Source organism: Phycodurus eques, chromosome 10 (genome assembly GCF_024500275.1).
Source record: "Phycodurus eques isolate BA_2022a chromosome 10, UOR_Pequ_1.1, whole genome shotgun sequence".
In the NCBI taxonomy this organism is placed as follows: domain Eukaryota; kingdom Metazoa; phylum Chordata; class Actinopteri; order Syngnathiformes; family Syngnathidae; genus Phycodurus; species Phycodurus eques.
Window position 1 is genome coordinate 21,016,573 of NC_084534.1, and position 13,948 is coordinate 21,030,520.

Genomic DNA, 13,948 nt, shown 5'->3' on the forward strand with positions numbered 1-13,948 from the left:
GCTAGTCTAATGTCATGGAGTGTTTTGTTTAGTCTGCGAGAACATTTTATTTAAACGTGAGCAGTCAACAAATATTAATTTTTTTGGAATGCCAGAAATTTTCCAAATATCTTGTCTTTTGGAAGGCAGGAAGTGACTACAAATATACAAGCGTTTGTTTTTTGCACTCATGTTTTAGTCCTGGACAAAACAGTTATTTTTATTTTTTTTAAATAAAAAACAGAGCATCTAGAACAGGGGTGTCCAAACTTTTTGCAAAGAGGGCCAGATTTGGGCAGATGAAAATGTGTGGGGGCCGACCATTCGGCCTGACATTCCTCGAACCATTACCATTGTAAATTAACATGTAAATATGCAACTATATCACTTTGCTGTCTGCAGCTAGGTCGATATTGCAAATGAGAATCGGTTTTCAATGGCATTACCAGGATAGTTAAAGGTTAAAATAATAATAAATTAAATACAAATGAACTATTTTATGAAAGTTGACTGAAATTTTTTAGAAACATGTATTTATTGATTTTGTTTTAACAAATCACATCCCAGTACATTTTGACAAAGAATAGTATAGTGACTATGCAGCTAGTATAATGATTATACTATTATTATAATGTATAATATAGTCATCTGATTTGACTATACTATAGAAATTTGACCAAACTGTGGTTTGGTCATCACAAAAAATCAATTCACTGAGACTCGTAGCTCGCCATTGTAGAATTTTCATTTGAATCACGGGCTCTTGTGAAAAAGCGGTGCTATGCTATCAAAACAGCTTCCAGTGGCTTCAGTTTTTCAGCGTGTTTGTTCGCCGGTAGCTTGTCGTAGTTAGCATGTTTCGTCTGGTAATGGCTCTTAATATTAAATTATTTGAAAACAGCCACAGTCTCTTGGCAAATTAGGCAGACACCGTTGTTTCGTATGTCAGTGAAGAAATCCACTTGTCCTGGACACTGCGGCCCTCGTTGTCAACTTTCCTCTTTTTAGTATCAGTTGCCATTTTAGAAATGGGCTAAAAACATACCACAGGGGTAAAAGTTCACAAAGGGGTCACACGACGAGAGTGCGGCCACAGGACTACTGCCACCCTCTGGTGAAATATAAAATGGCTTATTTATTTTTTTTGTATGTCTGTATTGTTTACTGTGCTAAACTGTGCTGACGGGCCACATATTATTGATTTTATGACATGATGCTTCGGGCCGGAGGAAATTTGGACATGGGCCGGATTTGGCCCGCGGGCCGGACTTTGGGCATGCCTGATCTAGAACAACTGTAGAACATGACATGTCACATGTTTTAATATGTCTGTTTGCGATGTTTGTCTTTCAAGGAGACGAGTTCTGGGTATATCCAAGGGGATAGAAGAGATTGGCAGCCTGAGGTGGGAGCTGGCCTTGTGTCTCTTGTTGGCTTGGATTCTGTGCTACTTCTGTGTTTGGAAAGGAGTGAGATCCACTGGAAAGGTAACACCCTTTATTTTTGTACACACATGCACTCATATGAGTTTCAGAAGAAGCCAGTGATCAGAAAGCTGACAAAAAGGGTAGGGGAGACCGGGGACAATTGCAACATTTTTTACATTTCTGTCAATTTTGACTCTTTTAACCGAGGGTGTTCCAGCTGCTATACAAACTAGCTTCAAGTGTCTGATAATGAATGGCATAGAAAATGCCTGTGCAACACAAACAGGAAATGAATGGCTTAATCACAAATAGAAGGAGTGAAATGTTACAAATGACCCGAGTGTCCAGATCATCCGTATCATACCTTGGGGTGAATTGTAAAATTATGAAATAAAGGCTATGACAATGACTAAAGACATTGAAAGTTTTTTGTTCAAAACTTAAACAAAAAATGCTGTGGTTCTCCAGAGTACAGGATTTAAGTTCACTAATATCTGAATATTTTTTAATAATAAAACTGTACAAAAGGTGCCACTGTGCACTAGCTACAACAATAAAAAAAAAATGTTTGAGCAAGTTTATTTTCCATTTCACCTTATAATGCTTCATCTTATGCTCTACTTCAAGTCCCCTTTTTGCTAAAGTGAGTTTCTGTTGTCTGGCTTTTGGTGAGCGTCGAACAACAGTTGGACTAAAGTTCAGCCAAGTCATTTTTTTTTCCAGTTGAGACTGGCTTCTTCAGTGGCTGGAGAAGTGGCTTGGTTCGTAGCTGAAGCAGAAGCTTCGTCGAAAGCTGGAGCAAAAGCTTGGGTGGTAGTTGGAGCAGCATCTTTGGTGGTATATGGGGGAGAAGCTTGGTTGGTAATTGGCGCAGACGTTTTGTAGATAGTTGGAGCAGAGGCTCAGTTGCTGGCTAGGAGCAGGGGCTTGGTTGGTAGCTGGAGCAGAGGCTTTGCCGTTAGTTGGCGCAGAAGCTTGGTTGGTAGATGAAATAGAGGCTTGGTCAGTTGAAGCACAAGCTTGGTTGGTAGCTGGAGCAGAGGCTTGGTCAGTAGTTAGAGCAGAAGCTTGGTCGGTAGTTGGAGAAGAAGCTTGGTTGCTGGCCAGAGCACGGGCTTGGTTGGGCGCTGGAGCACAGGCTTTGTCGTTTGTTGGAGCAGAGACTTGGTTGATAGTTAGAGCAAAAGCTGGGTTGCTAGCTTTGCAGCCCTCCAAAGAAATGCCTCCCCAGATCGTCACTGACCCACCGCCAAACCAGTCATGGTGGCGGATGCTGCAGGCAGCAGAATGCTCTCCACGGCGTCGCCAGACTTGCCATATCTGTTACAGTGACAAATCAGTTTGATCTTCCTCTCAAGCATGAAGAGCACAGGGCGCCAATGGCAAATCTGCCAGTCTGGTAAATGCCAATCCGATTGCATGGTGTTGGGCTGTAAGCACAGCCCCCACTTGTGGACGTCGGGCCCTCATACCACCGTCATGGAGTCTGTTTCTTACTGTTTGAGCAGAAATATGCCCATTCGTGGCCTGCTGGAGGTAATTTGTTAGGGCTCTAGCAGTGCTCCTCCGTGCACAAAAGAGCAGGATGCCTGCTACTGTGTTGTTGTCATCTCCTGGCGTACTGGCCTGTCTCCTGGTATCGCCTCCAATGCACTCGACACTGTGCTGGGAGGCAAAGCAAACCTTGCCACAGTGTGCATTGACATTCCATCCTGGATGAGCTGCACAAACTGAGCAACATCTGTGGTTTTTAGACACCACCTATTAATATTTCTAGTGTTGAGATCACTGGCAAAATGCAAAAGGGATTAAAAAAATTAAATAAAATCATCCAGAAAGGATGAGGACAGGGAAATGGTCTGTGGTCACCACCTTCAGAACCATTCCTTCAGTTGTCCTGCTAATTGCTTCTGATTTCCACCTGTTTTTTGTTCCATTTGCACAACAGCTGGTGAAATAGATTCACTATAAGTGTTGCTCCCTAACTGGGCAGGCTGATCTCCCAGAAGTGTGAATGACTTTGTGTTACACTGTGTTGTTTACGTGTTCCCTTTATTTTTAGCAGTATAAAGCAGCGTATGTCATCACGAAATGATTTGAGTAAAAAAAATAAAAAATTACTGATCTCAAAATTATGGCAGTTCTTTAAAGATGGCACCTTTGAGTTGGCAGCCTGCTACAAGAGCTCCGCTCACTTTCTCTTTTATTTGTACTTTTTCAACCTTTTTTGTTACTGAATGTTGATTGTACGTTGTGTGGACCCATTGTGAACTATTGTCGATGTTTTTGGCTGTGACAGTCGTTGGAGGAGAGTATCTGCGCTTGTTGTTTTGCGACTTCATGCTGCGATTACTGCGAACGAGAGTGGAAATTTTGACGCTATTGGATTGTCGCCACCTGACTGACATGGGATGGCCGCGGGACGCTTGTTGTTTTGCATCTTAAGGGACAGCATTTTTGCAATCAGTCATGTTTTTGTTTTGTTTTTTTCCGGACGAGATGTGGAGAGGAATGGGAGCCGGCGCTAGACAGTTCAGTGAAGCTCGAGAGACGATTGGATGGGACATGAAGATTTCAACCAATCTTTCTGCATGTGTGTGAGAAAACTGCAGTTGCTTATTGCTTTCAAACTCAACTTGTAGCAAACGTGAGTGACATCATGAACGCTGTGAACGCAACATCTTTCAACCTGCTGACCTCATACAGGTCAAAGGAAATTGCAATGTTGCTCCTTTTGCTCATCTCTAACAGACATCTGCATGAAGTGGGAAGACAATTGCACCTTCTATATGCGAAGTGCCAAAGTGAAGGAAGAGATGGTGTATTTCGATTAGAGAGGAAGATTTTGTCTGGTTATATGTGATAGTATTGTTTAATGTTTTGTGTATATTTTTTGTTTGTTTTTGTGTATAGTTTGTATAAAATAGTTGTACAGTTTCTGTTATTTGTTTTTGTATACAGTTTGTATAAAATAGTTGCACAGTTTCTGTTGTTTGTTTCTGTGTACAGTTTGTATAAAATAGTTGTACAGTTTGTTGTACAGTGGACCCCTGCATACTAGTGATTCGGCACCCGCGGTTTCACCTATTCATGGATTCTTTTTTTAAAAATTTGTTTTACAATAATTTTTTTTAAATTATTTTCTTTTTGTTTTTTCATTTTGGGGGGCAATCGCAAAAATGGTTTATCCCTGCTTATTCTAGATTTGGGGTGGTTAGAGCGTCTGCCTCACAGAGCGTCTGCCTCACAGTTCTGAGGAGCAGGGTTCAATCCCCGGCCCCGCCTGTGTGGGGTTGGCATGTTCTCCCCGTGCCTGTGTGGGTTTTCTCCGGGCACTCCGGTTTCCTCCCACATCCCAAAAACATGCATTAATTGGGGACTCTAAATTGCCCGTAGGTGTGAATGTGAGTGCGAAAGGTTGTTTGTTTGTATGTGCCCTGCGATTGGCTGGCAACCAGTTCAGGGTGTACCCCGCCTCCTGCCCGATGATAGCTGGGATAGGCTCCAGCACGCCCGCGACCCTAGTGAGGAGAAGCGGCTCAGAAAATGTAATGGCCGTCAATTACCCACAGGTTTTCGCTTTTCGCGGTGCGGCCTTATCCGCTGTACAGTATATGTATGTCTGCATGTATGTGTATTTATTTTTACTTGCTTTTATTTTGCCTTTTTTACTCTGCTGTCTGCAGCCAGGTCAGTTTAGCAAAAGATAATCTGTTCTTAATTGCCTTACCTGGATGTTCATTAAATAAAAAGAAATGTTTTTGCTCATAAATTTTGCTGTGCCTGCTTTTTGGCGCTACTTCTTCACATGTGGACTAAAGACTAAACTAAGCATGTGCAAGGTGAATCAGCTGATTAATAACATGTTCCTGATTGGAGCAATTGCAAGTATTACAACTGACCCTGTGTTACAACTGCCTCTGGTCTCCCCTTTAGCAGTAAATGCAGAATGGTAATCCACAAACATTGGGATGGAATCAACTGTGCCCTAGTTATTCTCTGTATAAACAAATGGATTATTACTGTGCATTGGTTTTCCTTGAGCACAGTTTAGCCTTGATCCTTTTTTATTTGATACATTGATTCCATTTGTATTTTACGAGTATTAACCCTCACGTGTCTCTTGTCAACAGGTAGTTTACTTTACAGCCACTTTCCCTTATGTAATGTTGGTTGTTCTGTTGGCTCGTGGACTAACTTTACCCGGTGCCATGGACGGCATAATGTTCTACCTCTATCCTGACCCGACAAAGTTGGTGGACCCTCAAGTAAGTAATAAAGCGCCAGGCCAAAATAAATAAATCAACCAAGTACATTGACGGGATGCCCAATCAGCTGAATAGGCAAAATCCTGTATATCACATTAAATTCAGATATGATTGTTTCAATTGTTTGATCAAGGGAAAGTTAATATTTCATTTTCTGATATACACACTCAGGTTTGGATGGATGCAGGTGCACAAGTCCTGTTCTCTTTTGGGATTTGTCAAGGAAGTTTGACAGCTCTTGGCAGTTACAACGAGTTTAATAATAACTGTTACAAGTAAGTTCTCATTCCCATTTGTGTCCCGTACTTTCGCCACCATTTTCTTTCTGTTTAGCCATTTTCTGCTTCAACAATATTTTCATTCATAGCACGTGAAGGTCAATGTTCTCTCTTGTTTATCAAAAGACCGGATGTCACCTTTCAAGGCCAATGCTCTTTTAAATCCTGGTGCTGTTTAAACTGTTTATTTTCCCTTTACAACACAGCATTGAATAACTTGTTGAGGACATTTTGGATTGATCCACACTTAACGTATATGATATGTATGAAGAAGTTTCACAAGTCTAAACAGGGACCTGACATTCTTATTTTTTTCCCTCTCATTTTTCCCACCAAAGTGAACAGAGTGGAGTCTGCTACCCGGTGGTGACAGATATATACTACAACATACAGCCTCTGATTAATATAGATTGATAGATATTTTAGAAAGATACTGTTGATACATAGATGATAGATACTGAAACTCTTTAGCACAATACCTTGACATTTAATTTTCAGTAAGTGTTTTTCAACTTAGTGAGGTACATTTTTTTTGACTTCACATTCCAACTGAATCATATAAGTACATTTGTTTCCTTCCTATGTTTAAGTACAGTGTCTAATGTTACAGTGGTTTACAGTAATATGAAATATACTTTTTTAAAAGTAATAAAACATCTGTCTCGTTTTGATGAATACCTAGGCCTGCTGTGCTACTGTTAGTCATGAGGGCGTTACTTGTAGAGCTAAGTGTTTTTTTTTTAGGTGGTACTTGGTGTAAAAAGTTGGAGAACTACTGCTGAAGATGGATGATGCATGGATGGCTAGAAAGACAGACAGATATAGTCAGTCAGTCAGACAGACAGAGTCAATAGTCAAACATTATGTGTGTTGTCAAGTTGGTCTACAGGTCTGAATAGAATAAATGTTTCTTTGTTTTTTCCCTTAGGGACACATTTGTTCTGTGTTTGGTGAATGGTGGCTCAAGCTTTGTGGCAGGCTTTGCTATCTTTTCGGTTTTGGGATTCATGTCCTACGAACAAGGATTGCCAATATCTGAAGTGGCTGCTTCTGGTAAGAATCTAAGTATAACTCACAATTTTTGCGTCATTCATACAGAGCAAATATTCAATAATAATTATGCCAAATGCATTTTGAGTTTATTCGTCTCCTCAAATGCTGGTGTTTTGAGTCATCTTGTAAAGACCCATAATTTGTCAAGTGCTTTAAATGGTTTTGTGATGATTGAGACCTTACTTGGGTTGCACCTGCATGACTTGTTTGAATTATGACTGTTATGTGTCTAAATACAGGACCCGGCCTGGCTTTTATAGCATATCCAAGAGCTGTAGCAATGATGCCTTTCCCACAGTTGTGGGCTATATGCTTCTTCCTCATGGTAATCCTGCTGGGTGCTGATACACAGGTCAGGTGAAAATGTGCTTGTGGAACTTTTGGTGGCTTTCTGCTTTGTGTTGACGTGTCTTTCTTCTGGTAGTTTGTGAGCTTGGAGTGCCTGATGACCTCCGTGACAGATATGTTCCCGACTATTTTCCGGAGGGCTTATCGCCGAGAACTGCTGCTGCTTTGTCTCTGCTCCGTTTGCTTCTTCCTTGGGCTTCTTCTCGTCACTGAGGTGAGAGCACAACTCTGTCCTTATCATGTTGTTTTGGTGCTCAGTGTATTTAAGTTATCAAATGATAGCACTGTGGTCCACTGATTTGTGTTAATGACTGCAAATGTACAGTATGTTGTGTCATGATCGGTCGACACTATTTTCTTGTAGGGGGGCTTGTATTTCCTTCAGCTTTTTGACCATTACGTCTGCAGCGGCAACAACCTTCTCCTCCTATCAGTGTGTCAGTCCATAGCAATTGGATGGATATATGGTAAGTCGTTGTGGCTGTCAGTCATCATACATTTTCATGTCTGTTTAGTTTCATGCAGAATGGGAGCATGGGGATATTCAAACATTTCCTCAAGATTCAAACATTTCCTCAAAAGTCTAACAGTGTCTAAACTCCAAATTAAGTTTCAGCCAACCTCACACAATGTATGTAGCACATACTCAATTCAAGATATCTATCTACATGTCCCTTTTCAGATATGTTGAATCAGGTTTTGACTGGGTGAAATGATGTTGTAGATATCTGTATTTGGAATAATGACTTGTTAAAATGGTGTTGTAAATATCTCATACAGGAGTAACAGATATCCATCCATTTTCTACACCGCTTATCCTCACTGGGGTCGCGGGTATGCTGGCGCCTATCCCAGCTAACTGTGGGGAGGAGGCGGGGTACACCCTGAACTGGTTGCCAGCCAATCGCAGGGTACATGTAAACAAACAACCATTCGCACTCACATTTACACCTACGGGCAATTTAGAGTCTTCAATCAACTTACCATCCATGTTTTTGGGATGTGGGAGGAAACCGGAGTACCCGGAGAAAACCCCACACAGGCATGGGAGAACATGCAAACTCCACACAAGCGAGGCCAGATTTGAACCCAGGTCCTCAGAACTGTGGGGCGGATGTGCTAACCAGTCAGTCACCGTGCCGCCTGGAGTAACAGATATCTATAATTTAATTGTAGATATCTGCAATTCACGAGCAGACCTCTGCAACTGAATTGTGGCTATCTGTAATGAAAAAACCCATACACAAATGGCAAAAGTAACATCATTTGTCCCAGGCAAAATGACATTGCAGATATACAGATATCTCTATCTGTCGTTTCAAGCAGTCACAATTACGTTAGATAGCTTAAATTAAAATTCCAACTATTTAAAATGTAATTATGACTAGCCATAAAGAAGAAGAAGAAGAAGAAGAAGAATCACCTTTTATTGTCATGAACATGCATGCATGTACACGAAATTTGTTCTCTGCATTTAACCCATCACAGTGAACACATACACGTTAGTGGAACACACTGGACATTGTACATTGTTTATTTAACGAGTTCAATACATTTTACGTGAATCGTTAAGTAGCTTTTGTTCTATTTTTCTAAACAGTGTTAATGTTCAAACTCTGCATAATTTTGATGTCTTGCAATATAGTACTGAATATACCTTATAGGAATACAACCTCGTTTTTGCGGAGTCTAGTAGCTACTGGATCTTAATGTTGGTCATTATGGTGGTCCTATGGTGGCTACGTTTGTTCTTGTTGTTGGTTTTTTAAGTAGTAGCCTACTTTGTGTCAAACGTTTGAGAAACAATGGTTTAGGGGAATTAATATACAGGACAAATTTGTTTGCAAGGGCTCTCTCACTCGAGACACAGGCAATGCTAGTGTGAGATGTTACTTTTGGCATAAGTGGACGTTCCAGAAAAAGAAAAAGAAAAAAAAGAAAAAGAAGGTCCATAGCCAATCAGGCTGGATAGGAAAAGTACAGGCTCTTGTCCAAGTGTACTGTCAATCACATCGACGACCAGCCAATAAGATCAACAGGTGGGCGGGCGCTTCCACCCAAAAAGGTTACATACCGTTAACTTCTTGATTAGCAGCCAGTATCGCTAGCCAAAACCACGTACGGGGGAATCGTAAAAATCCTTCCCATTGAAAAAAACAACTTTACTTGTGCTCTTCTTTTCATGAAAAGGAAGTGTTCAGATAAAACTGTTACCATGGCAGCATCCGTTCTTATTTCTCCTGAGAACGCTTAGTGTAAAACGAACCCTGGGAACCACCAGCCTATTCGACTTCCGTAATGGATGCTGATTGGCTCGTAGTTTGTTGACCTCCTTTAAGGACACTGATTGGTCAGTGCCGGGGGGAGGGGGATGGAGGATGAGGGGAGTGGCAGTCACAATTGCACAATCGTGTCATTATTTGGATTCAGATTAAGCTTCATATTTAAAACCGTTATGAATGTATAAATGTATACACCTGCGACAAGGGAAAAATAAAAACTTAATAGAAAAAAGAGACATTGATTTACTTTGAGTGGTTAGCACATCTGCCTCACAGTTCTGAGGACAAATCCCGGCCCCGCCTGTGTGGAGCTTGCATGTTCTCCCCGTGCCTGCGTGGGGTTTCTCCGGGCACTCCGGTTTCCTCCTACATCCCTAAAACATGCATGGTAGGTTGATTGAAGACTCTAAATTGACCTTAAGTGCGAATGTGTGCGCGACTGATTGTTTGTTTCTATGTGCCCTGCGATTGGCTGGCGACCAGTTCAGGGTGTACCCCGCCTCTCGCTGGCAGATAGTTGGGATAGGCTCCATCACGCCCGCGACCCTTGTGAGGATAAAGCGGTACAGAAAATGGATGGATGTGGATGGGCCTGCTGCCCTCTGCTGGAAAATACTGTACAATGCATCAAATCAAATAGATTTGTGACACATTAAAACTTTAGTTAAAACGTCGTAAAAATGTATTTTTTTAGGTACAAAAGATCAAATTCCAATATATATATATATATATATATATAATATATATATATATATATATATATATATATATATATATATATAATATATATATATATATATATATATATATATATATTTATTTATTTTCTCCTCTCGGTTTCGGTTTGTCCCTTTAGGGACGCCACAGCGTGCCATCCTTTTCCAAGTAAGCCTATCTCCTGGATTCTCCTCTCGAACACCAACTGCCCTCATGTCTCCCCTCATGACATCCATCAACCTTCTCTTTGGTCTTCCTCTAGCTCTCTTGCCTGACAGCTTCATCCTCATCATCCTTCTACCAATATACTCACTATTTCTCCTCTGGACGTGTCCAAACCGTCGAAGTATGCTCTCTCTAACTTTGTCTCCAAAACATCGAACCTTGGCTGTCCCTCTGATGAGCTCATTTCTAATTTTATCCAACCAGGTCACGCCGAGAGCGAACCTCAACATCTTCATTTCCGCCACCTCCAGCTCTGCTTCCTGTTGTCTCTTCAGTGCCACTGTCTCTAATCCGTACATCATGGCTGGCCTCACCACTGTTTTATAAACGTTGCCCTTCATCCAAGCAGAGACTCTTCTGTCACATAACACACCTGACACCTTCCTCCACTCGTTCCATCCTGCTTGGACCCATTTCTTCACTTCCTGACCACACTCACCATTGCTCTGGACGGTTGACCCCAAGTATTTAAAGTCCTCCACCCTTGCTATCTCTTCTCCCTGTAGCCTCACTCTTCCCCCACCTCCCCTCTCATTCATGCACATATATTCTGTCTTACTTCGGCTAATCTTCATTCCTCTGCTTTCCAGTGCATGCCTCCATCTTCCTAACTGTTCTTCCACCTGCTCCCTGCTTTCACTGCAGATCACGTCGTCTGCAAACATCATGGTCCACGGGGATTCCAGTCTAACCTCATCTGTCAGCCTATCCATCACCACTGCAAACAGGAAGGGGCTCAGGGCTGATCCCTGATGCAGTCCCACCTCCACCTTAAATTCGTCTGTCACACCTACAGCACACCTCACCGCTGTTCTGCTGCCCTTGTACATGTCCTGTATTATTCTAACATACTTCTCTGCCACTCAAGACTTCCGCATGCAGTACCACAGTTCCTCTCTGGGTACTCTGTCATAGGCTTTCTCTAGATCTACAAAGACACAATGTAGCTCCTTCTGACCTTCGCTGTACTTTGCCATCGACATCCTCAAGGCAAATAATCCATCTGTGGTACTCTTTCTAGGCATGAAACCAGACTGTTGCTCGCAAATACTCACTTCTGTCCTGAGTCTAGCTTCCACTACTCTTTCCCATAACTTCATTGTGTGGCTCATCAACTTTATTCCTCTATAGTTCCCACAGCTCTGCACATCACCCTTGTTCTTAAAAATGGGCACCAGCACACTTTTCCACCCTTCTTCAGGCATCTTCTTGCGCGCTAGAATTCTATTGAACAAGCTGGTCAAAAACTCCACAGCCACGTCTCCTAGATGCTTCCATACCTCCACAGGAATGTCATCAGGATCGACTGCCTTTCCATTTTTCATTCTCTTTAATGCCTTTCTAACTTCCCCCTTACTAATCATGGCCGCTTCCTGGTCCACCACACTTACTTCTTCTACTCTCCCTTCTCTCTCATTTTCCCCATTCATCAACTCCTCGAAGTATTCTTTCCATCTAGCTAATACACTGCTGGCACCAGTCAACATATTTCCATCTCTATCCTTAATCACCCTAACCTGGTGCACATCCTTCCCATCTCTATCCCTCTGTCTATATATATATATATATATATATATATATAATAGGATCAAAAATGAGAAAGTTGCTGGAAGTTGTCTACTACAATAATCCTTGATTTAAAAAAAAAATAAAAAAAACAATTGGTTAACTCTTGACTAGAATAGGTCATTAAGACCCTTTACATTGCACACATTCCTTTAATGTATCTTGGCTTAGACAACTTGGCATGGACTTCTATATAAGTATCAGTCCCGCGGTTCTTACGCACTTCATCTGCCAAATATTTTGTCCTCTTTTTGTTCTTCCCATCACTCCTGGTTAAGCTTATTCAAGGTTGAGGGGCCATTAGATTCTAAGGAGGACTTTGCGCTCATTACGTAACACTTTGTTCTACCCTTTTGTTAACAGGGATTTAGTAAAAACTCAGAGGGGTTTAGGCTTGGAGCAGAAATATATTTTGTTAGGTTTCACACTGGAGAGAGTGTCATACTGCAAAACAACACACATGCTCTCAGCTGGCACTAAATTGGGTACACCATTGAGATCCAATACTAGAGCGCTATCAAACTATTGCATTTACCGAGATTACAAAATTCATTTCCAAGCGAAAATATGTTTTTTTTTTATTGTGGCTGTTTACAGTAGTAGAATTATTCTAATTAGAAGTTTGAAGTAACTTGGATTTTGGTTATATTATGTAAATGTAAGTAATAGAAATACAAACTTGTAGATTTATTTCTCTCAAGCAGATGCAAGCACTCCTTTTTAAGCACATTTTGATGGGACGTTAACAAGTCTGAAATATATGTACTTTTATGTAGTTATTAAATTCTACCAATTTGTACGTCAAAACAGACTTTTCATTTTCTATTTGATAAACAGGTGCAGATCGTCTCTACGACAACATTGAAGAAATGATAGGGTATCGTCCATGGCCATTAATGAAGATTTGCTGGCTTTACATTACCCCTGCTGTTTGTCTGGTGAGTGCAATCATGTGGTAGGTGCAAGTCATTTCCATGACAAAGGCAATGAATTCACGTATGGCAAATGTCTTAACGTCACACTCACAAATCCAATACATGTAATCTATGTCTGGAGTTTTCTCACAAAGCTTCTTGTTGTTGTTCTTCTCTCAAGCTTGAAATGACATGCTTGAAATGACATGAGAAGAGGAACAAGGAAGAGGTGCATGAGAAGAAATTAAGGATTTAAACTTTGTGACGTGAGGAATTTGAGAAAGGTGCTGGTGTCAGTGCCAGGTGGGTTAGGATGGCGGGAACACAGAGAACACTGAGAAACATATTTTATTGTCTACTGTAAGTGGGTAAGAATCATGTAACTCTTATTGTACGCCATTTGTGGTATATTGTGATAATTGTTGAAAATTAAGATATAAATGGTAATTGCTTTTGATGTGATGGCCAGCATGACAGTGTGTGATGTTGGAATAAAAACCTTTGACCCCAGAAAATTATATCTAAAAAAAATAAAATAAATGAATGCACAGGGGGTCCTCGGTTTACAACAGAATTCTGTTCTTAGGCGGTGACATAACCTGAATTTGGGAGTTGGAACGCGTTGCCTATCATTAATGCACATTAGCTAGAGGGGGAATTTGAAGTGTTAAAACTGCTCACAAGATTTGAATGTCGCTTCATTTCACTAAGCCCGCCCCTCAAGTCTCTGACCGAAGCCACAACCCAACATGACGTGCACAAGATGTGCGCCGTACGTAACGTGGAGTGTAAACAAGCTGACGTTAACCACGGCTGCTACGTTGGTAGCATGACTTCATTCCAATAGAGTGTTACTATAACAGTAAGGGCTCAAGTTTTGAAACAGTGCAT

The 13,948-nt window shown here is 41.2% G+C and overlaps 1 protein-coding gene across 3 annotated transcripts in view; it reads left to right on the top strand.

The window, feature by feature from the left end:
* Window positions 1-13,948, top strand: part of LOC133408259 (sodium- and chloride-dependent GABA transporter 2-like) — a 35,637-nt gene that overhangs the window by 10,413 nt on the left and 11,276 nt on the right. For 2 of the 3 annotated variants that reach the window (XM_061686884.1, XM_061686885.1), the window contains 8 exons: window positions 1,334-1,466; window positions 5,540-5,674; window positions 5,846-5,949; window positions 6,881-7,005; window positions 7,245-7,357; window positions 7,430-7,567; window positions 7,718-7,820; window positions 12,981-13,081. In XM_061686884.1, coding sequence (XP_061542868.1) covers window positions 1,334-1,466; window positions 5,540-5,674; window positions 5,846-5,949; window positions 6,881-7,005; window positions 7,245-7,357; window positions 7,430-7,567; window positions 7,718-7,820; window positions 12,981-13,081 — 952 coding nt within the window. Of the gene's footprint in view, window positions 1-1,333; window positions 1,467-5,539; window positions 5,675-5,845; window positions 5,950-6,880; window positions 7,006-7,244; window positions 7,358-7,429; window positions 7,568-7,717; window positions 7,821-12,980; window positions 13,082-13,238; window positions 13,361-13,948 lie in introns of all 3 variants that reach the window. The other variant, XR_009769275.1, reaches the window with a different exon arrangement.